Raw genomic sequence first — 27,499 nt, 5'->3', positions numbered from 1 at the left:
AAAGAATAAAAGTAATTGATTTTATGGTAGTTTTTATATCACTACACTTGCTGGTACTAAAAAGGAGCAATAAAATGCCCAGTTGTTGGTTCATGTTTTGTTCTGTTTAGCCTTCTGTCAGTTTCTCAATTCAATAATATTAAATTGCTACTTTATGATTCCAGCAATGCAAATAGCTAATTTCTTAAAAAGAAAGAAAAAAAAAACTTTCTTGTCCTACTTTGCCTATCACAGAATCTCAGGTTTTTCAAAAGATAGTCAAAAGATCATAGGTTTAGGAATTCTTTAAAGTGTATCTGGTGTATGACTTTTAAAATACTGAAGGAAAAATTATTTTGGCGTAAAGCTGAGATCATAAAAAGCATTAGTCTTGTTTGCTAGATCCTAGAAGAAGCAGCAGCAAAGATCATTAAGTTTATCGGTGCTTTTAAAATTAAGAAATGGGTGTCTCACCATCCATAAGATTACAGACAACCCGTAGAAAACATTTCCTTTCATAATCAATTCTTTTTTTTTTAACTTTTTTTTTAATTTTTATTTATTTATGACAGTCACACAGATAGAGAGAGGCAGGGGCACAAGCAGAGGGAGAAGCAGGCTCCATGCAGGGACCCTGATGTGAGACTCGATCCCGTGTCTCCAGGATCACGTCCTGGGCCGAAGGCAGGCGCTAAACCGCTGAGCCACCCAAGGATCCTCTCATAATCAATTCTTATGTGTAGTAGGTATGCAGTGGGGAGAAGGAGGGTGAGGAGAGTCAGCATCTTAAGTATTTAATAAAATGACCATTCATATAAAAATAATTAGGAGTAGCTGATGCACATAGAGCACTCTATTAGTTTCCTAGGACTGCTGCAACAAAGTACCAAAACTTGGTTGGCTTAACAGAAATGTATGGTTTCACTAGTCAAAAATTTTAAATTCCATTTCTCATTCACAACAGCCGCATTTCAATATTTACTACTTAATACTTAACATACAGGAAGTGTCAAAGAACATTTCTGGCATTGCAGAGAGTTGTACTGACTAGTGCTTATGGAGCCAGCACAGGTTGGCAACTTTCTGCTCTTCCCAAGGATTCACATAATCTACTCACTCATTCCTCCTTTTTGACATGTTATCTTCTTTTCCAGAGTCATTTGGGCATTTGTCTTTTCTCCCCACAGGATTGTAAACTCTTTAAGGGCATGGTCTGGTCTGGTCTTTCTGACCCTGTGACCTAGTAAACACCCTGTCAGTGTTTAATTACTCTAATAAATTAGGCACCAGTTTATTGGACCTCTTTTGCATTTAGTCTGAATCTAGATTTTATTGGAGTCTGTAGAAAAGAATGAATCAGAGAGCAGGTATTTCCTAAATCACCAGGATTCGGACGTATGGGCAGCAGATATGTGCTAAATGGCAAGGGTTCTTGTTTGTTTTTGTATCAGCCCAAGTATAAGAAGAGCCCCAGCAGGACTGTATTTGCAAGCTTAAAATTATTGTTACATTTGGGTACCTGGAAAGCACATTTTAACTGATTCACTTATTTTATTTATCTACTGAGTGCCCACAAGGTAGATGGCAGGTTAGTGCCTGGCCCTGGATGACTCACTGAACAAAACAGAAACAGGGTCCCTGTCCTGTGATACTTAATTCTAGTTCTGGCAGATTAAAATATTAGCAAGGACTCCCCCTGTCCAGAAAGGCTGGGATGGGAGGAGTATAATTTGGGCTCTAGCTTCAGATGCCTGCATTCATGTAGAACCTCCACCACTCTCCTGGCTCCATGACCTTGACCAGATTGTTTTATTATATCTGAGTCTCCATTTTAGCATCAGTAAAAATGGGGGGGAAGATGGCTCCCACCTCATGCAGTTGTGAGCATTAAATAAAACAGTTTGTGTGAAGTCCTTATGCTGTGCATGTTGCATAGAAAAAGCTAAGTGCTTATTAGTAAGTACTAACTGCTATTATTCTTATGACTACTACTGAGCCAGAATGACCCTGCAATGAACATTAGATGTAAATAATGGGAAGTGATTATATGCTAGAAAATACCTCATTATTTGGAAAGTATGTTTCTTGTCTTTCATGGCCTAACAATTTAATTCCCTTTGCTTACTGTATTTTGCACCTAGAATAACTAAGATGGAAGTGTGTCCTATATGCCCACCCTTGGGGTGCCTGAGTGGCTGAGTCAGTTAAGCAGCTGCCTTCGGCTCAGGCATCAAGCTCCTTGCTGAGCAGGGAGCCTCCTTCTCCCCGCTGCTGCTTCTGCTTGTGCTTTCTGTCAAAAAAATAAATAAAATCTTAAAAAATATAATAAATGTCCATACCTTGTTTTACTTTTTTTTTTCCTTTGGTATAGGGTTTTATTCATTTGGGATACTTCTTTCTAAGACAATTAAGAACAGAAATGCTTTGAATGTCATTCCACTCATATGAGGGAGGTATGCTTTTTAACATAGTTGCAAAGGAGAATCCTTTAAAGAGGCTTACCATTAAACTGCAAAATTGAAATCCTAAGTAACTAGCATGCAAAGATTTAATTAGCATGGTCTCATTAAAATAAATGTGTGACTTTTTTCTTCCAAAAATGACATTGCCTTTGAAAATACATCCTGGAAATGAGTTGTAAAAGAGGGGAGAATTGAACTTCAAATTAAATTGAAGGCAGTCATGTGATGCTTGCGGGGGGGTTGCAGTTTGAGATTTTTCTGAGCCCTGTCCATTGTTTGTCTGATGGAGAACACCTGCTTATGTACTGAATATCGTATTACATAAGAAAATAAAATAAAAATCTTGGGACTACCAGATTCCCCTATAAAATTCATTGCAAACCAAACTGCAGAAATATTTCTGTGCCTTTGCTTTAAAACCTTTCTCATATTCTAGAAATCTATTCTATCATTTCCTGAGGGACCTCAGAAACACAAGATTTCTCAGTGGTAACCAACCTATTTGGCAAAGAGATGAGTCATCCCTGGGTTTTTACTATGATTTGTTGAGCTCCCATCAAAGACTGCATTGTTTTCAAGAGCTATAAATCCTCCCAACCACCCAATGTATACTTCTGATACTTCATCGACAGTCCCGTTTATACACTTCAAAACTTAGGGTTTTTGGGATGACCATGTGACATTTGAGACTGTGTTTAGGGCACAGGCTTTGGAGCCAGGCTATCTATGAATCCTGCTCTATCACTGTCTACCTGCATGTCTTGGGCAAGTTACTTACTTCTCTATGCATGGTTTCCTCAATGTGAAAAGGGACAGTCATACTGCTTACCTCCCATGGATGTTATGAGGAAAAAACAAAGCACCAAATAAGGGCTAGGTTTATTTTATTATTATTATTTTTAATTTATTTATTCATGAGAGACATACAGAGAGAGGCAGAGACACAGGCAGAGAGAGAAGCAGGCTCCATGCAGGGAGCCTGCTGTGGGACTTGATCCCAGGACTCCAGGATCATGCCCTGGGCCGAAGGCAGATGCTCAACCGCTGAGCCACCCAGGCATCCCAAGGGCTAGGTTTAAAAGAAAGGAAGGAAGGAGGGAGGAAGAACAAAAGAAAGGAAGGAAGGGAAGGATATCTGTTCTAGATAATTTTCAAGAAAACCATTAATTTCCTTTTTGGAAGAGCAAATATTAACTTAGGTTTTTAGCACCTGACTCTCATTTTCTAATTGAGAATTCCAAAGGAATTTTATGATTGTCAAGATTCTACTCTGTACCCACCACTGCTCAAGCCTCGTTCCCTCATTTAATCTTCACCCATATGAGGCAGATCTAGAACTATCTCCTAACGGATGAGGAAACCAAGACCCATGAGGGTGAACAATTTATCTAAGGCACCATAGATACTGCCAGGATATGGATTTAGCTCTGTCGGCCTCTTGAGACCATGCCTTTTCTTTAAAAAAAAAAAAAAAAAATGAAAACAAAACAAAAAGTAAACACCGTGTTTTTTTAAAAGCCAGGACCAAGTGTTTTGCTCCTAGCCATGAAGAGTGCTGCTTATATGGGTGCCTTTAAAAGTAGAAACCCAGGAAAAAGTCATCAAATGCCTAAAATCCTGGAGCTGGAGAAGCCCTAAGACATCTAGATTTAGCCTAACCTCAACACTTAAACTTAGGGCAGATAGCCTGCATGATCTGAGTTGGAGCCAAAACTAGAGAGGTAAGGACCCCCTAACTGTTGTCCAGTGCTTTAGCCTCTGTACCATGTTACCTCTCAACCTTCCTGAAATTACCAGATAGGGATTCTGAACTAGATAGCTTTAGGGTGTGGGCCTATGTCCTTGACTTGCTATCTTTTTTTTTTTTTAAGGATTTTATTTATTTATTCATGAGAGACACACACACACAGAGAGAGAGAGAGAGAGAGAGAGAGGCAGAGACACAGGCAGAGGGAGAAGCAGGCCCCATGCAGGGAGCCTGAAGTGGGGGGGGGGTTCCGGGTCTCCAGGATCATGCCCTGGGCTGAAGGTGGCGCTAAACCACTGAGCCACCCGGGCTGCCCTTGACTTGCTATCTTATTTGAGATCTTGAACAAGTGACAATTTCTCAAAGAAAATAGTTTACTATATATTCACTATAGCAGTGAATATATAGTAAATCTTTTATTAAATTAAGTCTGTTATTGGGATGCTTGGGTGGCTCAATGGTTGAGCGTCTGCCTTGGCTCACGGTATGATCCTGGGGTCCTGTGATTGAGTCCCACATTGGGCTCCCTGCAGGGAGCCTACTTATCCCTCTGCCTGTGTGTCTCTGCCTCTGTGTGTCTCTCATGAGTTAATAAATAAAATCTTTTAAAAAAATGTTTGTTATTAAAATTAGATATATTCCTAATATATTATTCATAAGGCCTCTTCTATCTTGAATGCCCATTTCCAACTCCTACTAATTGTTCATATCCACTTTATATTTCCTACATTTGAATTTCTGTGCCCTTACGAGTTTGCAACACATTATCCATTATCAAATTAAGAGAAGTTTAATATATGCATTCTAAAAATTAAACTTGGGATTTGGCCATGCTTATGTAGAATAGATCAACTATGATCAATTCACTGCCGCGTTAAAAAAAAAATCAACGAACATGGTTAAGCTAACCTGACTTAATTTTTTGTTATAAGTTGGCCATCAGCATGATTGATTGAGCTGTCCACCCTATCCCTGATCTACCTAATCAAAGGTCAAGATGATGGTTATTAAACATGCCATTTCACTCCCTAAATTGAAGGATGTTTTCTTATGCTTCTAATAAAGGATAATTGATTAATAGAGCACTAGAAGGTAAAATCCTTCAAAGAATTTTAGTTCCTGCCCAAGTGATCAAGAATATAAATTTCAGCTAACCCTATTCTAAGTGAAATAGTGTGGAGTTCTATAGTGTAAAGAAACAGGTGTTTGGAGAATAGGAATGGAGTTAAGTTTGTCTTCGAAACATGTAACGTCACTTCTCTGGAAAATGAGGTGTTTTAGATGTGTTAGATGCCTTTTCCAACTTTTACAATTTGTGTTTCTCATACTTCACAGGGAGGTTAGCTTGTTTGCCTTTGATTAGTTGAAGCCAAAAAATCTGAAGTACATAGTATTCCTAAGGGCTCTTCTGCAAGCACCTTTCCCCACCAGGCCAAGGCATCTACTTGGATTTGGATTTATGCCAGCAGGCTGTGTCTGGATTTTTTGCTTTTCACTTTTCTTTCTTCTTTTTAAGTTTCTTTTGTAATTCTTTAGTCCATTTAGTCTAGCCTTGTCATTTACTGTGCCTGGCCAAACCTGCAAGGACTAATGTGCTGTCCATGCCCAGATCCTCTTAGGAGCTGAATGATTGTGACCCCAGCTTCTATGCTAAGCTTGGAGACCAGCTGCGCCTTTGGGTTTTTCCCAGAGATGTTGGCCGATGCTGCACCTGCAGTGTGATGGATTTGCCCTCGCCCAAATGAGGAAGGAAAATGAGGGGGAATCAAAAGATCACTTGTGTTCACCCTCTTCTTTGCACAGTAGTGCATTTATACCACCCAAAATATACCAGAGATTTTTTGAGACTTTATTAATTAATAATAATAAATATAAGAAGAAGAAAGTAAAATAAAACTAGAGAACAGACAAATTTTTCTCTGGGAATCTGGAAAACCATAAACATTTAAAGTGGTCTGATTAGTAAATTCTGAATTAGGGATCAAGGCATTTGGGTTTTATTTTGTTTCTCTGCCAATTAACTGGGTCATCTTGGATCACCTAGGGGACCTGTAAGGTTCTGCCTGCCTTTGAAAGTAGGTCTTCCAAAACAAAGAAGTGTAAAATGAAATTTTTGTAAATGCAACACTTCTTTTTAAACCACTAAAGTTTTCTTCTGAGCAAAGATTCAGACTGTAATATACTGAGTCTCTAATTACAGGCTTTCACATATGGAGTATTTACCAATAATAGTTTAAAATTGATATTCAATCATCTGCTTATCAAATACATTAGCTCAGCATTATAGCTGATAAGATTATTATTATATTTATATATAATTCAGAGGTTGCAAACTGGCCACAGGCCTTTAAAAGCAGATGGTTTTTGTTTGACCTACACAGTTAACATTTTTGGATGCCTTTAGAGTCCATGCACACTCCAGCTCCTTACATGACTTTGTTAGATTCACCTACCCTAGCCCCAGAAAACATTAGAGTTTGAGATCTTGGCATAATCAAGCTAGTTGCCCCAATAACAATTTAATAACAAAAAAGGAAGGAAAGAAGAGGAGGATTGCCTTAGAAAATGGCTAAAAGTAGTTTTTCACGACACCAGGAGAATGGGTTGAAAGATGACTTCCTGAGGTTCCTCTTAGCCTGGGAAGCTGTGACTACCTTTCCTCTCAACCTACTTACTATAAGATAAATAAAATAGGACACAAAGTTACTAGACTTGCTCAAGGTCAGTTAGGAAGTTTGTGGTGAAACCAAAATTAAGAATCCCTTCCCTGGTGTCCTCATTCTGTTGCTCGGCCCACTCAGACATGCTGCTGCACTGCTTGCTGATGAATAATGTGGGCTCTCAGGAACAGTTCCTTATGCAAAAGAGCCTCAGCAAGCTCCATTATGTCCTTGCAAGGGGAGAGACTTTATTGTTTCCTTAATGCGTTATGGAGACTATTATAGCTCTTCCTCCCATATGAACCCTCCATCTGTGATCACTAACACATACTACAGGGTGTTTTGCTTTGGATAATGTGTGAACAAGGAACATAATTTGGGGAAGTGGTTGAAAAAAGAAATCTAAGATTCAAGAAGGGCTAGGACCAGACAAAAGTCCAAGAAACTAATGTCTTTAAAAGCAATCCATTCAGGGGCGCCTGGCTGGCTCAGTCAGTAGAGCATGTAACTTGATCTCAGGTTCATGAGTTGGAGCTTCATGTTGGGTATAGAGGTTACTTTAAAAAATAACAATAATAAAATAAAAATAGCCTATACAGATGCATTGTTCACAATGTATTGCTAGACCTTATTTCCTTCTCAAGGAAAATAAGAAATGCCCTCCAGAAGGATTTGCTGTGATCTCTCGATGGCTCTACCTGCACTAGCCATCTACATTGTTCGAAGCCTCTGGCCACTCTTTAGAACTTGTAGTTGCTAATGTCGCAAAAGGTACCCTCTGCTGATTTCAATCAACTTCCTACTCCTTCCTTTCATACTCAATACCCATTAAAAAGACTCAGAGCCAATGAGACATCAAACGTGTAAATAATAATACCTAACATCTATTGGGCACTATGTGCCAGGCCCTCTGCCAAAAACTTTACATTTTAATATCTTATTCTGTTTCTCTCCCCACCCTTGCAAGGTATGTTTTATGATCTCCATTTTCTAAAAAAGTTACCTGAGACTCACAAAGAAAGCTTCAGTAGGGAGACTTGGGTGGCTCAGCGGTTGAGTGTCTGCCTTCGGCTCAGGGCCTGATCCCAGGATCCAGGATCAAGTCCCACATCGGGCTCCCTGCAGGGAGCCTGCTTTTCCTTCTGCCTGTGTCTTTGCCTCTCTGTCTCTCCGTGTTTCTCATGAATAAATATATAAATCTTTTTTTCAGTAATTTGTCGAAGGTCACAGAACTGAATTTGAAACCAGGTTTGTCTCTCCAGAAGCCACACTCTTAACTGTACTCTAAAGTCCTGTTTCTAAAAGTTGTAGCTAGGTGCCTGTAGCTAGGTGTGGTTCAGTTGAGTGACCAAATCTTGCTTTTGGCTCAGGTCATGATCTCGCCAACTCTTGGTTTTGGCTAGGGTCATGGTCTCAGGGTCCTGAGATCAAGCCCTGCATTGAGGCCTGTATTGGGCTCCATGTTCAGCAGGGAGTCTGCTTGAAATATCTCTCTCCCTCAGCCGCCCCCCCTACCCTCCCAAGCCTGCCCTTGCTCTCAAATAAATAAATAAATCTTTAAAAAAATTACACACAGCCTTTTGAGCCTAATAATCAGCCACTTGTATATGCAGCAGAAGTTAAGGTGGCCTTCGGCATAGGAAGTTACTTCTGGGAGGTCAATCTAGTAAATGGAGTATGGGTCCATCTTGCTCCCCTCTTACCACATTAGAGTGGATTCAGGGAGAATTTGTATTGAGACATTGCATTTTTTACCAGAAGGAAAGCTTCATTGAACTAAAATCCCATTGTTCCTTTATTAAGCCAGTCCCAAAAGAGGATAAACAAATTTGAATGCTGCATTAGCTCTGGATCTATTTGGGCACCTAGAAAGCTAAAACATTTATTTTCCTAAATATTATGTGCACAGTGTGAATTTGGCCACCAAAGGCAGTGTGCATAAAGGTGCATGTCCTAAGAAGGCATTTTTCTTCATCTTTGGGGGGAATAAAAAATTTAGTTCTTCATTGCTGTGACTACTATGAAAGGATGCTAATCTCCAGGGTGAAAGTTTATTTTCCATAATTTGCTTGCCTACATAGGGTCTTAATTTAGCACAGTACCATATTTGGTAACTGAATTTCTAACACTTAATTCCAATAATACTGATTGAAAATATAATAGAAATGGTAAAAAATAACAGTGACTTTTTCCAAAACCTGTCATGCCCAAAGGTCTTAAAGAGATTTGCTTATTCATTACCTCCCAATACTCCTGTAGCAAACTTGATGAGAGTTCCAGAGATTCAAATAAGTATCTCAGGGCTCACTCCATGCTGGACTCTTTCCCAGGCTCTTTATAGTTATCATAATTTTCATATATGAAGTATGTATAATTAGCCTTAATTTAGGCACGGAAACTGAGATAGAGAATTTCCATAGTTTATACAAGGTAAGACATCTAATAACTGAAGAAGTTGATCCCCCAAGACAATTCTTTTTGCAAACTGAGGGCTAATCTGGGTTTTAATATAACTAGAATTAACTTAATCATTATGTTTTTTTGATTGCTTATTTCTTTTGCCCAACTTCATAAGAACTTAATGCATAAGGATCCAACCCCAAGTCATACTAAGTACTGTGATTTTGTTAAAATAACATCCCATCTCATATGATTGTATAGGGACAATAAAGAAAAGTGCCAAATTCACTGATGGTGATGACCATGCAGTCCATTTCTTTTGTAATTTTATATTCAGAGCAGAGTGTCCCAAACATATCTTATTGAAAAAAGAAGCATCAAATGTAATTATATAATTGTCTGTGGGCCTCTTTGAAAGGCATCCCTTGCCAATTCTGGACCTTTAAAGCCATGGGTTTTTATTTAAGGGATTGTTTCTTTAAACTGCCAGACTTGTTTATGGAACATCCTTCTGGTAATTAGCAGGACATTTTCTTCTCACATTTGACCGACTTAGTCCAGTAAGCCCTAGAACAAGGCAATTCCACTTAAAACAAAAAAAAAGCTATTTTTTATTTGTCGCGGAACTTAATTAATTGGTATGTGTGTGATAAAAGTTGGCCTGAATTCTAATGGATTCATGTTTTTTAATGATAAAAAATAACATTAAACTTACCATCTCTCATTTTTAAGTAAACAATTGTAGTGTTATACAACAGAGTTCTCAAGGTTCTTCATCTTGTAAAACTTAAATACTCATTAAGCATAAATTCCTCCTCTTCCTTTTCCATAATCCTTGACAACCACCATTCTACTTTGTTTCTATAATTTTGACTAGTCATATAAGTGGAATCATGTAGTATTTGTCCTTTTGCGGTGGTCTTATTTCATTTAGGGTAATGTCCTGAAAGTTCATCTACATTGTAGTTATGACGAGTTCTTTTTTTTTTTTTTAAGTTGGGTGATATTCCATTTTGTGTTTATGCCACATTCTCTTTTTCCATTCATCCATCTATACACATATATAGGTTGCTTCCATCTCTTGGCTATCGTGAATAGTGCTGCATTGAACATTGATGTGCAAATGTTAACTTCAAGATCTTGCTTTGAATTTTTTTGGATATATACCCAGAAGTGGGGTTGCTGGATCATATGATAATTCTATTTTAATTTCAGAACCCCCATACTGTATCCCATAGTGGAGGCATCATTTTACATTCCCACCACTTGTTACTTCTGTTCTTTTGATGGTAGCCATCCTCATGGGTATAAGGTCATATCTCATTATGGTTTTGATTTGCATTCTCTTATGATTAGTGATGTTAAGCATCTTTTCATATGCTTATTGTCCACTCATATATCTTTGGAGAATTGTCTATTTCAATCCTTTGCCTGGTTTTTAATCAGATTGTTTGTTTTGTTGTTGTAGTTATAGAGTTATAGAAGCTCCTTATATGTTTTGGACATTAGTCCCTTATCAGATATATGATTTGCAAATATTTTCTCCCATTTTGTAGATTATCTTTTCACTCTGTTGATTGTTTTCTTGGATGTACAGAAGTTTTTCAGTTTGATTTAATCACATTTGCTATTTTTGCTTTTATTGCCTGTGCTTTGGGTGTTATAGTCCAAGATATCATTGTCAAATCCAATGTTCTGAAGTTTTTACCCTATGTTTTCTCCTATGAGTTTTCCAATTTTAGGTCTTACGTTTAGGCCTTTAATTAATTTTGAGTTAATTTTTTTTTTTAATTTTGAGTTAATTTTTGTGTATGGTATAGGGTAAGGGTCCAACTTTATTCTTTTGCATGTGGATATCCAACACCATATGTTGAAGAGACTATCCTTACCTCATTGTGTAGTCTTGGCACTTTTGTCTTTTTTGTGTGTGTGTCCTGAAATTATTAGTTTTAACAGTAGAGTTTTTTTGTGACATCTTTAGGGTTTTCTACATGTGAGATTGTACCATCTGCAAAAGGAATTTTATTTCTTAATTTCCAGTTTGGATGCTTTATTTCTTCTTCTTGTCTAATTGTTCTGGCTAGAACTTCCAATACTAAGTTGAATAGAAGTGGCTAGAGTGGGCATCCTTACATTGTTCCTAATCATCAAGGAAAAGCTTACATTATTTCTACTAAAATATGACAAATAATAGAACTTTTAGGACTGGCTACTTGTTTACTGGCTATTAGTTTACTTTCTGGTCAATCACAAGGATAACTATGTTTTGCAAAGTACATAGTAATAGCTAATATGAATCAAATGCTTGCTATGTGTTGGACACTAGACTTCAAGTACATTATATGCTGTATTTTATTGAATCCTTACAGTAATTTTATGAGGCTAAAGAAAACACTAGTCACTGAAGGTCCTTCAGGACTCAAAGCTGACGTTCATTATAGAAAGATAAATGTAAGGAAACATATAACTCTATTTTTAATAGCTTAGCAAGTGACTGGCCTAGTTTTGAGAAAGCAAGATAGACAATGGACCCACAGAGGCTTTTTATACCTGATTGGAATCCAGAAAACTAGAACCATTAACTGCTAATATTATCTTTATAAGCAGATGAGCAATACATATTTGGCCTCAGAAGACCTTATTAAAAGCAATAGATGATGACTAAATAAAATCAAATGCCCTCAGTTTTCCTTCATTTATTTGTCCTCTAACAACCACTATTCAACTAAAACTGATAAGGATGAGAGATATAATAAGATGACAAGAGGGACACCTGAGTGGCTCAGTCGGTTAAGTGTCTGATTCCTGCTTTCAGCTTAGGCCATGATCTCATGATTATGAGCTCAAGCAATGTGTCAGGCTCACACACTAGGCATGGAGCCTGTTTAAGTTTCTCTCCTCTCCCTCTGCCTCTCTCGCCCTTTAAAAGTATGGCAACAAATGTAATTAACTTTTGTGAGCTTTATATAGATTCCTTTAATTCCCTTGATAATCCTAATGACCAGTCCTATTTTTTTTAAAGATTTTATTTATTTATTCATGAGAGACACACAGAGAGAGGCAGAGACACAGGCAGGGAGAGAAGCAGGCTCCATGCAGGGAGCCTGATGTGGGACTTGATCCCAGGACTCCAGGATCATGCCCTGGGCCAAAGGCAGGCACTAAACTGCTGAGCCACTCAAGGATCCCCCCCACCCCCAGTTCTATTTTATATAGTTGAAGAAGATGAAGCTTCAAGATACTAAAGAACATATCCATGCTTTATAGCTACTAAGTGACCAGTGACATTCCCACGAGATTGTTGAAATTAAACATGTGTAAGTATGTTTATTTTTCACGAAGATTGGTGATAATAGTGAAGTAAAATCCTTTGACTATTTTATTCAGTCAAGATCAGCTGTGACTGTTAGAATATAAGGAAAACCCATACTTTCTTTTTGTAGTTGTGTTAAATTAATTTCTTGCATAAGAATAATAGCTAGAAAAGCACTAACTGAATACATCTACAGAATATACCATTTGGAAATGAAAAACTGCTGAAAACAAATTTAAAAAATTAGTTAAAATATAAAAAGTTAGGGGCACCTGGGTGGCTCAATCAGTTAAGCGGCTGCCTTTGGCTCAGGTCATGATCCCAGGGTCCTGGGCTGGAGCCCCCTATCAGACTTCCTGCTTCATGGGCAGCCTGCATCTCTCTTTCTCTCTCAAATAAATAGAATCTTTTTTAAAAATAAAATAAAATATAAATAACTAAAAATGAACTTTGAGTCTTTTATAAACTGCCTTTCATGTTTTGCTTTTGACCTTTTGATTTTTTTTTAGAGCTTTGAAAGGCAATTTTTAAAGTCAGCTTTTTTTTTTTTTAAGATCTTACTTATTTATTCATGAGAGACTGAGAGAGGCAGAGACATAGGCAGAGGGAGAAGCAGGCTCCCTACTGGGAGCCTGATGCAGGACTCAATCTCAGGACCCCGGGATCATGCCCAGAGCCAAAGGCAGACACTCAACCACTGAGCCACCCAGGTGCCCTGATAACTTTGTTTTTAAAGAGATGACATCTGTGTGTTCTTCTGAGTGTCCCTATTAACTGTGAGTATTTGTGTGCATTTGATGATTTTACCCAATTAAATTGTAAAAGTGGTAGTTTTAGTGTAGTAAGTAGAATATAGGAAAGTATATGTAATTTAAAAGCTTGTATAGTTACTTTGAAGATTCTGTTAATAGATTTGTGATTATGTCTTTTTAGTAGACAACAGAAAGGCTATAATATTAGAAAATATGTGGAAAAAACATAACTCCTGTCCTAATCTAATTTTCAGGGACATCTCCAGACTTTGATTTGGCTGAAGTAACTTATCCCACAGAGCTGTGGGCATGCCTGGAATTGAGAGACACAGTTAAAAGACTCCCAATTGATTCCTACCTTTGAAAACTCCTGAAAACCATCCCTTCGGACTCTGGAATTATACACATCTCAACCAAGACTTTGCCTGGATGTTTACATTTTCTGCTTGCTGTCCTATATACCACTATATAGTGTTCACCTTTTGTTGAAACTTTGGAGTGTCAGGAGTTGAGCTTGGCTCATTCTGAGTTGAGCTTGGCTCATCCCAGCATGGCTAGGATGAGCTTTGTTTTAGCAGCTTGCCAACTGGTGCTGGGCTTGCTAATGACTTCATTAACTGTGTCTTCCCTACAAAATAGTGAGTGTCCACAACTCTGTGTATGTGAAATTAGGCCCTGGTTTACCCCACAGTCAACATACAGAGAAGCCACTACTGTTGATTGCAATGATCTCCGCTTAACAAGGATTCCCAGCAACCTTTCTAGTGATACTCAAGTGCTTCTCTTACAGAGCAATAACATCGCAAAGACTGTGGATGAGCTCCAGCAGCTTTTCAACTTAACTGAGCTAGATTTCTCCCAAAACAACTTTACAAATATTAAGGAGGTAGGGCTGGCAAACCTGACCCAACTCACTACTCTACATTTGGAGGAAAATCAGATTACAGAAATGACTGATTACTGTCTGCAAGACCTTAGCAACCTTCAAGAACTCTATATCAACCATAACCAGATTAGCACTATTTCTGCTAATGCTTTTTCAGGCTTAAAAAATCTTTTAAGGCTCCACTTGAACTCCAATAAATTGAAAGTTATCGATAGCCGCTGGTTTGATTCAACACCTAACCTGGAAATTCTCATGATTGGGGAAAACCCTGTGATTGGAATTCTAGATATGAACTTTAAACCCCTCTCAAATTTGAGAAGCCTGGTTTTGGCAGGAATGTATCTCACTGATATTCCTGGAAATGCCTTGGTGGGCTTGGATAGCCTTGAAAGCCTGTCCTTTTATGACAACAAGCTGGTCAAAGTCCCTCAACTTGCCCTGCAAAAGGTTCCAAATTTAAAATTCTTAGACCTCAACAAAAACCCTATTCACAAAATCCAAGAAGGGGATTTCAAAAATATGCTCCGGCTAAAAGAACTGGGAATCAACAATATGGGGGAACTCGTTTCTGTGGATCGCTATGCCCTTGATAACTTGCCTGAACTCACAAAGTTAGAAGCCACCAATAACCCCAAATTATCTTATATCCACCGTTTGGCTTTTCGAAGTGTTCCTGCCCTGGAAAGCTTAATGTTGAACAATAATGCCTTGAATGCTGTTTACCAAAAGACAGTAGAGTCTCTTCCCAATCTTCGTGAGATCAGTATCCACAGCAATCCCCTGAGGTGTGATTGTGTCATCCATTGGATTAACTCCAACAAGACCAACATCCGTTTCATGGAGCCTTTGTCCATGTTCTGTGCCATGCCTCCTGAATATAGAGGGCAGCAGGTAAAGGAAGTTTTAATCCAGGATTCAAGTGAACAGTGTCTCCCAATGATATCTCATGACACATTTCCAAATCATTTAAACATGGATATTGGCACAACAGTTTTCCTAGACTGTAGGGCCATGGCTGAGCCAGAACCCGAAATTTACTGGGTCACTCCTCTTGGAAATAAGATAACTGTGGATACACTTTCAGATAAATACAAGCTAAGTAGTGAAGGTACTTTAGAAATATCTAACATACAAATTGAAGACTCAGGAAGATACACTTGTGTTGCCCAGAACGTGGAAGGGGCCGACACACGTGTGGTAACAATTAAGGTTAATGGAACCCTTCTGGATGGTACCCAGGTGCTGAAAATATATGTAAAGCAGACCGAATCTCATTCTATTTTAGTGTCCTGGAAAGTTAATTCCAATGTCATGACCTCAAACTTAAAATGGTCATCTGCCACCATGAAAATTGACAATCCTCACATAACATATACTGCCAGGGTCCCAGTAGATGTTCATGAGTACAACCTAACACATTTGCAGCCTTCCACAGATTATGAAGTGTGTCTCACAGTGTCTAATATTCATCAGCAGACTCAAAAATCATGTGTTAACGTCACAACTAAAAATGCCGCCTTTGCACTGGACATTTCTGATCAAGAAACAAGTACAGCCCTTGCTGCAGTAATGGGATCCATGTTTGCCGTCATTAGCCTTGCATCCATTGCTGTGTACATTGCTAAAAGGTTTAAGAGAAAAAACTACCACCATTCATTAAAAAAGTATATGCAAAAAACTTCTTCAATCCCGCTAAATGAGCTGTACCCACCACTCATTAACCTCTGGGAAGGTGACAGCGAGAAAGACAAAGATGGTTCTGCAGACACCAAGCCAACCCAGGTTGACACATCCAGAAGCTATTACATGTGGTAACTCAGTGGATATTTTGCTTCTGGTAGTAAGGAGCACAAAGACGTTTTTGCTTTATTCTGCAAAAGTAACAAGTTGAAGACTTTTGTATTTTTGACTTTGCTAGTTTGTGGCAGAGTGGAGAGGACGGGTGGATATTTCAAATTTTTTTAGTATAGCGTATCGCAAGGGTTTGACACGGCTGGCAGCATCTCTAGGCTTCCAGTTTGTGTTTGGTTTTTATTCTTATCATTATTATGATTATTATTATTATTATATTATTATTATTATTATTATTTTGTTTTAGTTGTTGTGCTAAACTCAATAATGCTGATCTAACTACAATGCTCAATAAAATGATTAATGACAGGTTGGGGTTCCCCTGTGCTTTTACCCCTTCTTCTGAAGCCATCAGTAGAAAGTATCATGTCCTCCAAAAAGCTAACATACAGTGTGAAGCAGCATTGAACCTTTTGTAGCAATCTGGTCTACAGACTTTTAACTCAAGAAGCTAAGACTAGATTTGTTACCTTATTGAATGATGTTAGTTGACTGTACTGTAATGTTGTATCAACTGAATTGAATGTTTGCCTTTGAACAATGACTTCTTTTTTTGTAATAGTTAAAGAGGCTTAGAACAAGCTAACAGGCAATAGAAATATGTATATCAGATTTTTTAATGTAACAAACTACATGTTAATTGTTACCTTATTCTTTTTATCTTTAGTAGACACTTTTAAAAGAAAAGACAATTTTGTTGTGTTTAACTCACCAACATGTGGTGTTTAATGAAGACAGAACTATAATAAATTAGTTTTGTTCTGATTTTTTAGAACACTTGCAATAATGTATCATTTATAGTTCTTGCTAGTTGCAGTGGTGATATATTTCACATCCCTAAAACAACCACCAAAATAAATCAACTAAAGCATGATGCTTTTTAAAACTAGGCCCAAAAAAGTTTTGAATTCTTTTTATATTCAAATAAAATATCTATTTTAGTGAAGATATTTTAATGAAAAGTATTTCTATATTTTAAATATTACCAATCAGACCTAATGGAGGGTAACATTCTTATGAACAAAAGCATATTACTGTATCCCATACGTAAATGTCGTTTAAAAATAGAGATAGACACATTGATAAAGAGATAGATATGTCACATTCCTTTTCTGTAAGGGTTTTGTTAAAATCTGAATTTATTTAGTAGTATCCACACTCTCCATCAAAGTCTAAAACATACAGCTATGCAGTATCCCAAAATATATGTTATTCCTTTTTTTAATGGCTTTCTATATGCTAGACCCATATTAGCCCATATATCCATGTAGAGATATCTGCTGAGACAAGTAAATGGTTAATAGAAAACTGAACAACTTCTGTACATTTGGCATTTTTCAGCCAAATAATATATAGAGACAGTTTGGCAGAATTAAATGTTTACTGGGAAATGTATGTATGACATTTAGGACAGAAAAAAAAAGCTAGATTTAGGTAGAAGGTCAGTTCCACAAAGTATGTGTGTTGGGGGATGTGGGGGGAGAATTGAAGATATAGTTAGAAGAACAAGGAACCATTTGAACATGCAGATTAATAATACAGAGAAATAAAGAAAAGCTTCTCCAGATGGCACCTGCTGCCAGGGACATGCCGTCACACCAAGAATGATAAGACTGTAAAAGGAGACTGAGTGCTAGCAGGTGCCAGCTGAGCAAAAGCAAGAAGGAAGCAGAAAGAACATGCAGGTGAGGCAAACTGAAAGGATTTCTTTCTTTGTAAAATTCCTTGTTTCATGAATCATTTAGGAAAAAAAAAGATAATTTTTTTCCCATTTCTAAAGGGGAAAAGTTTTTTTCATATGCTAAAGCAAATAAGCTGCAGCAGCAAAACAAGCGTATGAAGTAGAAGCATCTCTTCCCACAGCCTTCATTTCTTGGTGAGAAAAACTAATACCCAGAGAAGAATTGTAACTTGCCCTGGTCAGACTCTCCCGCCCACTGAGAACTGCACTCTCATCTTTTGCTCTGGATCCTGCGGCTCTCTAGACTCCTGTGCAGAGCTTGTCTCTCACAGTTCTCAACAACCTCTAGTGATCTCGCTTCAAAAATGCATTATATCCTCAAATTCTCATTTACTCAGGACAAAATTCAGCACAAGGGCAGAACTGGAGGGTCAGGAAAGCTTCTCCATTGTTGACATTACCAAGTACATACATGTAGGAAACCCAAAGAATTGAAATTGCTTTGAATGCAACCATGGGGAAGTTTCCTTTTTGGGTGATTCTTGTCTTCAAATGTCTACAGATAGTAATACACCATCTAACAAACCCCTGGTAATTCTGCAAGCAATGAAGGGGAGTGGCACCAAAGCATTAGGCCTAGAGCAAGGAGAAAAGAGGAAGCATTGTTAATCCTATAAAGCAATGATTTGAACCTGGCACATAGTCATCACTCAAATACTAGTGGAATAAATGAAGGAAAACAACCATTTCTCTATTCTGGTTACATAGCAAGCACCAGGGAATTCAAGTGTTTTTGTCAACTACCTTTTGCCAGGCTAGTTTGGGGAAAACAGTCCCTTTTAACTTTTACTCCTCCAATAAAATATTTTGAGCTTATTTTTCCTTGTCTGTGCTAATTGGGTTGGTTTTCAGCTGATAGAAAGCAAAATGGCATGGTACTTTTTTCCGTAGCCAAGTATTTCTTCATTTGTGCTTAATTCAATTTGATAAGTTAGACAGCCAGTGAAATTAGGCATCAAAGTAGTTCCTCATTGATAATGAAGGTTATATCACCTTGACCAGTGAAGTGACTATTACAGGTCACTTGCTAATTTCATATTTCCCTTTGGCTTCCTGCTGCCCTCAGGACATACAATGTATTTCTAACCTGATTTTACGAGGTTATTTTTGGAGGTGTTTCTTAAAACAGGCATTCTCAAATTTGCCTGTTTAATTAATGACATATTGAACTGATGCCATGGATATAAAAACAAATGCAATGTTTGAATATCATTTTTTCTAATTTGGCTGTGGGTTTAGTTTAGCAAAAAGGAAACAACCCCATTCTTTAGCAAACAAACACTACTAAAGTCCATTATTTTCTCTTATGTGGTTTTCTACTCATTCATTCATTCATTCATTTGCTGAAAACCCCACGATCAACTCTACCTGCCATTTTCTTTTTTTATCTCTGCATTCATCTTCCAAAGCATTTTCTTTTCTTCCTTGCTGTTTTTTTATTAATGGAGGAAGAAAAATATTTTGTATCTGTAGCACTCTGACAGGAAAACCATACTTTCTGCTTTACTAGTCATTGGAAAGGGGAATTTAACTACTTCTGATGCATTCTAACTACAACTGAAAATGTTTTCTTTACCTCAGTCTTTTCACTCTTACCCTGGTTGCAAATAGACTTTATTATTATTATTCATTGTTAACTGGAGGTAAAATATTTCTATTAAGATGAGTTTTAGAATCACCCTCCAGAGCTGTAGAATAATCTTGGTCTAAAAATCTCTGCAGGGCTCAGATAGGTATGATTTCTCTGCTCTCTTCTCCTGCCCCCACATAACTCTGGAGAGAAGGATCAGCCCTTGTTCTGCAAACCCTAAGTCAGAAACTTAGGGCCCATGGTAAAAATAAGATGACAGTGGAACTCATTATTTCTGAACTTGGTTAGGCATTGCCCAGCACAGGTTAATGGAACTAAATGAGTGGGAGTTTTGATTGTTTGTTTTATTTTGTAGAATTCCTCAGAGACTTGATGGCACTAAAATAAAGTACACAGCATTTCCCACAGCCTTTTACCATTGGTATGTCTCGGTACTATTCCATCCTATAGATCCTGAGAAGTTGAAGATTTAACTTGACCCCCAAAACAGTTCAAATGAACTGGGTATTATTCTTTCCACTTTACAGATAAGGAAACTAAGGCCCATAGGAGTAGTCATTTGCTTGACACCAGAAAGCTCCATAGGAGGGTGACTACACTGGAGCCCTTCACTTCCAGTTTCTTCTCCTCTGTCCAGCAGCCTTCTAAAAAGTGGAGAGAGGCGCATCTGTGAAAGGGCAGAGGCTGGATGTCACAGGGCATGTGGGAAAGACAGTACACCAAAGAGAGCTAATGGGAGAGGACATTTTATGTCTAAAATGCACTTATCTCTTCCCCCTTAAGAAGCTTTATGTGCTGGGGATCTGTGAGCTTCGCCTCAAAACTGTTTATGTCAGGCTAAATTTTAATTCAAATCTTCAATTCTCCCTATACTTTCCTGTTACCTGCTCAGAAAATTAAAGTTTTAAAGATTTTGTGGAGGAGACTCCAAGCTCATTCTTTTCCTTAGCAGTAAACCAGGGAAGGCAATGTAAAAAAAACCTGACAAATTTCATGTTTAGCTCAAAAGCACCTGTGGGGAAATGTGAAGTTCATGTAATTGGGTAGTTGTAAGGGCGGCATCTGACACACCTGGAAACAAATGACTTGTAGAATCACCATGTTCATGGAGTCTGTGGGATACTTATACACAGGAAACTGTTCCCTCAAATGAGTCCATCTGGAAGCCATGGGACATTAAAAAGGTATCTTTTTTCTTTTTTTTTTAATAAAGGAAATAGCCTCCTCCAACATATCCCATTGTCAGTTATATACTACTTTTGATGAAGCAAAACCATTCTCCTGTACCTCACTAAAGTAGTTCTGGCACAGTGTGGGTCAGACATTGCTGCTTTCTCCTTTCCTCCTTGGTGTTCCTCTTCCTCCCATAGGATTAAAATGACAAGGTAAATTTCAGCCTGGGCCCTGACAGAATGATCATGAATTCCTAAAAAGGGGGCTGTCCTGAATTAAGTAATATTTTAATGTATCAGTCATCTTGTTAGCATGTCTCACTAATATAAACAGGAAACAGGGTTAGGGGGGAGGGAACAAACCACTTACCATAGTGACTTCTGAAGGAATAAGGAGGGAAAACACTGTATATGGCTCTTCTCTAGGAGCTTCACCTAGATCATTTACATTTAATCCTCTTGATTGCCCCAGGTGAGTCCTATCATCCTTACATTAGAGAATGATTAAAAAAAAAAAAAAAGAAAGAAAAGAAAAAAAAATGGGTACCCAGCCTCAGAGATGCTGGTAAGAGCAGAATGTTAACTCAGGGGTCTATATGACTGAGACAGGGATTCCTTTATAAAATGATCTGTAAAAAATAAAATGGTCTGCAGGCTAAATCTGGATCAGGCATGTAGAACACATAGCCCAAAAGTCAGTTTGGCACTTGAGACAAAAGGAAAAAAAAGGAGCAAAGGAAAATAATGCCCAGCAGTGGGCCTCCGAGTTACAGGCATCTAATTAAAGGTCCAAACCTGAGATAAATACATGGAAACAACAGCAAGCCAAAGAGACTAAATAAAATTAAAGGACAACTATTCAAAGTTTGTGACAACATCTGCATATAAACAAATGGAAGACAGTGAAGCTGCAGAAGAAGAAAATTGTTTAAAAATGGTGGGGCAAGGTGGAAGTCTGAGTAGATACCATATATCGCTCTATGTGAAACACTTGGCATATTCCAGATGTGCTAAGCACTTGACCTGTGTTATCTCATGGAACCTTGAATAACTATGAGAAGTAGATCTCCATTTTTCACATGGAGAAGCTGAGTTTCAGTTCACCAGTCATTAGTGATGAAGTCCAGGTTTCAACCCTGGTTGTCAGAATCCAAAACGCAAGATTAGCCACTAAACTTTCTTCTAGTTAAAGAAGCTCTCAGTACTGGGCTCTCCATCCCATTTGCTTGATTGGTTTAGTTCTTTCCTGAGAGTGGGGGAGCAAGAAAAAGAGTAGGTTTCCTGACCCATGTAGGATCTCTCCTGGACCTTCCCACAAAAGGTTTGTTAACATGGAATTAATGCTACAGGCTTAAGAGGAAAAATGCTGCCTCTTTTTCTTTTGTAACCCTTAAAGTTAGTCATACATTTTAATAATTTGACCTGTTTTTTAAAGCTATACCACATTATTCAGAGCAAAGGCTTGTTCCAATTCCCTATGTAATCTAATCTTAACTTTCCTGTAAATTTTTCCAGGGTATGGGGTGCAGGGAGGACATACTAACTTGAGATCTGTTGAAGTGGGGAGTTTTACACCTAATCCCATATCTCTGTGATCTCAATAGCCCTTAATTAAAAAAATCTATTACTCTTTATCTTCTAAGAGACAAATTGGTTTAAGTATCTCCCATTCTACTGACGAAACTGTGAAAGGAAAGCCACTATGACTCTTAACTAAAATATATGCTCCCATATTATTTTCCTTGTTAGAAGATCACACACTTAAAACAATGCTTGATTTCCCCTAATTTTATTCTAACGGGTTAGGTGTATTCCCTTCCCCCACACCAGAAGATAGTTCCTATCTGCCATTCATTTTGAAATGCTATTTTTTTTTTACTTCTAACACTAATGTATGTTCACTCTAGAGAATCTGGAGAAAAGTATGTATTAGGAAAAAATAGCACATAATTCCACAATTCTAAAAAAAGTGAAATTTTGGTGTACTTCTGATCTTTGATCCCTCTGCATATAGTTATATATGTATATATACATGTAATTATAAAAATATATGTCTTTATGAATATAGAATTAGTATCCTGGTGTATATAGTTTTGTATAGTGGGTTTTTTTCTGTTATACACACAAAAAAAACATTTTTTCCATATTATTAAAGATTCTTGGAAAGCATGATGTTAAAGTCTGTATGATCATCTACTCCATAGAATTCCAGTATTGAAAATTTCTTCTTTTCAGGGGATTTTATCTTTTGTATGTCAAGCACTAGGGGCATGAAAATGAGCCTACTGTGCTCATGCTCTCCAGGTAACAGAGGAAGACGGATGTCCACATAAATGACCACCCAGTATGAGAAATGCCACCAAAACGATGAAATGGTGGCACGAAACCACAAGGAAGAAGAACCCCGGGTCAAGTCGAGAACTCAAACTTCAAATCTCACAATTTAAGCTCAGAATTAAAAACTATTTAATTTTTTTTTTAAGATTTTTATTTACCAATTCATGAGGGACACACAGAGAGGCAGAGACAGGCAGAGGGAGAAAAAGGCTCCCTGTGGGGAACCCAATGTGGGACTGGATCCCAGGACCTCGGGATCATAACCTGAGCTGAAAGCAGAAGCTCAACCACTGAGCAACCCAGGTGCCCCTAATTTTTTTTTTTAACCATTCAACGTCATCCTTGGGGAATTACCTCTCTGGTGAGATAAAACAAACTTGCAAGAGCAGCTTGATAAACCTCCAAGCCCTGGGTCCTCAATGTGGAATATCAGCTGTAGAATACGTAAAACTAAAGTTTTAAATGGATGAGACATTGCCCAAATTTCTTATGTCTACCCCAGTCAGTAGCCTGCTGTCACTATAGGTTGCCTTTGGTGTCTGTGGTATCCAAGAAATAGGAAGCGTATGGTTAGAAGATGGAAACTGATGATGTGAGGTTCTAAAGCACAAATCAATCCTCTGTTCAACTTGCTCCTTGCCTACTAAATACCAATATTTCTGGTTCACTTACTTAGGAAAAAAAAATCTGATTTTTTAGTAGTATAACAAGACCTTCCTTGCACTGGGAATAGAAATAAAGGACAAGCCATACTTTGATGCATCTACTCCCAAACTCACACACTGCACCCTCTTTGTTCCCAAAAGTAAAACAAATCAAAGACATTGGAATGTAACCTAATACAAAATATTTCTGAATGTAGAATCTATTCCTACAGGATTTCCTTTGGATTTTTAATTAGATTAATTCCTGATAATAGAAATTCATGGTACAAGAAGAGATTAGTATGCAAAAGGTATTTTTTTCCCTAATTCTGTTTTTAACAACTATACTGGTGGACATGATACTTAATGGCTTTTTTATCATTGAGAGATATTTCCAAGCCTGTTTTCAGAATCCACCAACCCACCCTGTGAATTATTAGTCTCTCTCTGCACAAAGATCCAAATAACCACTCTACAGATATCTTCATTCCATTCTATTTCCCCAGACAGACAATGTAAGTTATAGTTAGCTTCCCATTAGGAACATAAATTGAGACAAGCAGTTTTGTAGACAATGAAAAAACACTGGACAATCCAAAAGTCAATAGAGGTTTATTGAATGAATGAAGTCATTCATAACTTTGACTTTGGAGTGAATAACAAGTTTTTGCTAGAAGCAGATTCATCTTTCTAGTTAGATTTTTTTTTTGTTTGTTTGGTAATAGATTTTTAGACCACTGCAGAGAGCAAGCCAGCATTTGCTTGATTTGAGAAATGGATAGCATTTCTTTCTTTTTTTTTCTTCGGTACTGAGGCCTTGGGAAATTTTCCCCTAACTTCAATCCAAGTTTGTGGAAATCCTGCAACCCAGGACATCAGCTTGGGCTGAGCCACTCATGGTGAGCCGAGAGTGTTGAGATTGTGGTTAGCTGCCAAGGTGCTATTCTGAACACACAACACAACAGTTCACATTTTCTGGGCATATAACAATTGTTGGTGGGTATGGTAGCTTCAAATACTCCCTATGTACGTAAGTACATATTCTTTATAGGTTAGTGAAATACACTTTCCCAATCCTCAAACTCTGAAAGCTTTGTTCAAAACAATAGTCATCCTTTTTGTTTTGGTTTGGTTTTCCCAGAAAACCTTGCACTTTAAAGACTAGCACGAATTCATAAACAATCTCCCTCACGTTCCATAACTACCAATGGCCCCACTGGAGAGGTGTTTCGGGAAGAGTAATGACACTAAGGGAGGAATGGAAAAAAGCCATACAGTCACCACAAAAATGCTAGACCTTAATAAATAGGGTCAGAAAACTGTGTAGAGGCAGAGTGCAGACAGACATCTACCTCTGTACTATGCAACCATGGCAGGGGTGAGGAAAGAACAAATCAAAGTTGGCTGAAAGAAGAACCTTTTAAACTGATATTTTCTCTCTCCATTTCTCATTTTCTCAAAGCAAAGCTGTCTAATATTTCTGCAATTACTCCCAAACCCTCTCATTTGAGTTTCCTTCTTCATAGGCAATGCATATTTTGGGGAGTAAAGAGAACTTCAGGTTAAACCTAGAAGAATGGAGGGAGGTTCCTAATTTTTAAGTTTTCTTTTAAGATGTCCCAGCCAGTTCCCCAGGGAATATGAAAAGAAAAATCCAGAGCAAAAGTTCTCTCTATGAATTCTAAAGAACTGGATGTAGTTGGCTTGAGCATCCCCTGGCTATTCCTCTTGGAGATTAAAGAATGAATGATAGGGTCTAGAATAGCCTGCAGTCACAGCTGGATGGGTTGGATGATTCAATCCCAACCCTTGTCTTGGATTCTTCCTCTTATAAAAAGAATTGAGCTGCTCATCTTTTCTAACTCACTAGCTTCAATTTTCACATTCCTGCTTCTTGCCTCAGCAGTGTGGCCGCACTATACTGCCTTTTAGATCCTTGGTCAAACCTTTCCACCTTCACACACCACCCTCCTCCCCTAGAATACCCCCTCCTTTCCTTACTTAATCCTCACTCTCTCCTTGCAGCTTCCTTACACAAGGCTTCCACAAACCCTCAGATTAAGTTTGGTCAGCTTATTACATCTTCTCTCGTCGACCTGTTTTCTCCTCCTTAGCAATTGTGAAAGCTGTTAACTTTATGCACTACTTGAAAATACAGGAGGAGGAACCACATTGTCCTTATTCACTAATGAATCTCCAGCATCTTGTTTGTTGTCTTCTCTTCTTCTCCCCAATGAAATAATGAGTAAATATATGTCCAACTTCTGCATCAAGGATTGGGCACTTAGGCATGTGGTCTTCCCTCTTCGTGTGTCTATGTCCCAATCTCATCTTTTTAGATGGACTCTAGTCATACCCTAATGATATCACTTTAATTTGATAACCTCTTTAGAGGCCCTATCTCCAAATAAAGCAACATTTTGAGATACTGGGAGGTTAGGTTCCATTATATGATTTTGGGGGGTATAAAATTCAACTCTCAATAGCTCTGCTTGGGAGGATTGCTTGGATGGGCACATACAATTATGCCAGCTATCACTATGAACTCTAGGTTGAACACATTCTTCATAATGACATACAAAGTGAGTTTTCCTTTCCTTATTCATCAAATGGGTGCCTCTGACTTGATAGCATCTCGTAGAGGCTTAGTGAGAAATGAATGTTGGAGGAACCTTCACAGACTAGTTTAATACCCTTCTTTTACAAATAGAGAAACTGGAAAAGATATCAACCTGGCCAAGATCTCCTAACCAGTGAGTGGAGAAATTGAAACTGAATTTGAGAAATAGGAATACCAAAATTTGCTCCCAGATTTTCCTTCTTGCATTATCAGGATAATTGCCTCAGGTTTATTTCATTTACTCTATCAGGGATGAATAATCTGTGGTCATATATAGTTCTGGTTATGAAAATCTTACAATTAGCTCCTATAATATATGTGTAAAGTTCCTTTTTGTTTTTACCCTAACATCTTGCCCAAATCAATATGCTAAGCAAAACCATAGGCATCACCTCCCCAAAGGCCATGTCTATTCTTCTTAAAAAGGGACATTTATTCAAAATACAGAGGACTTAATTTTTTCCTGCCATCTTGTGAAGGAAAAAGACGGCAAGACAGAAATAATCTATCATAATCTTTTCAAATACCAAAGCATTCTGCTTCCTATGCAGTCATTTTTAACCTGGGCCATGACTGTAAATGATAGCTGTCATAGAGAAAAGAATTATTAATCCAAAAAGATTCAGCTCTCACATATAGAATTCCCAAAACTAACTTAAATTCATGAATCATAAAATGTATCTGACATGCCACCAAATCCTCCCAGGCTCAAAGCTCAAAGGCTCTCAGAATTTCACTATACACACATCCTGAGGAATTTCAATTTAGGCTGAAACAAGGTCTTGTGGTGGAGCGATATACATCATAGCCACAGAAAGTTCCTTTCACTCCATAAGATTCTTCCCTTGAATACATATTGAGCATCTACTGTATGCTGGATGTGATCGCAGGGTGGTGTGTTTACTAGTTAAGGTCAGGTAGCATGCTGGGGAGGATTGACATTACCTTACCCCTGAGATGCATGAGAAAGGAAGAAATTCACTCCAGATCTCAACTACATAAGTGAGAATCCAGAAGAGCATCCTTGATTCAAGTGGCTGCCACTTTCAAACTCAGGGAAAAAAATGTCAAGGGAATTTAGAGAAAGGAGAGATCACTTAAAACTGTGGAGAGCAAAAAGTAGGAATTACTTTTATGGATGCATTTAGAGAGGAGGGAGCACTGTGACAGGGCATCAGAAAATGAAGAACACTTGAACTTTAGAAAGTGGGGGAAGAGTAAGGAAAAGAATGAGGCAAAAGACATCTGAAAGAAAATGTAAATTATGGGATACTTGCAATAGTGCTTGCAACAGTAATTAGTTCAGTTGCTGGATCAGGAGAGAGAAGTGGTAAAAACAATCTT

At 38.0% G+C, this 27,499-nt stretch overlaps 1 protein-coding gene across 3 annotated transcripts in view; it reads left to right on the top strand.

The window, feature by feature from the left end:
- LRRN1 (leucine rich repeat neuronal 1) overlaps window positions 1–22,630 on the top strand; it is a 40,525-nt gene extending 17,895 nt beyond the window's left edge. For all 3 annotated transcript variants that reach the window (XM_055342918.1, XM_055342919.1, XM_055342921.1), the window contains one exon: window positions 13,568–22,630. In XM_055342918.1, the coding sequence (XP_055198893.1) occupies window positions 13,864–16,014 (2,151 nt within the window). In that variant the 5' untranslated portion in view covers window positions 13,568–13,863 and the 3' untranslated portion in view covers window positions 16,015–22,630. The remainder of the gene's footprint in view (window positions 1–13,567) is intronic.
- Window positions 22,631–27,499: the final 4,869 nt, after the last annotated feature.

Source organism: Nyctereutes procyonoides, unplaced genomic scaffold (assembly GCF_905146905.1).
Source record: "Nyctereutes procyonoides isolate TBG_1078 unplaced genomic scaffold, NYPRO_anot_genome, whole genome shotgun sequence".
Classification (NCBI taxonomy): domain Eukaryota; kingdom Metazoa; phylum Chordata; class Mammalia; order Carnivora; family Canidae; genus Nyctereutes; species Nyctereutes procyonoides.
The sequence above is the reverse complement of the archived record's forward strand: the minus strand, read 5'-3'. Positions and strand labels throughout refer to the sequence as shown.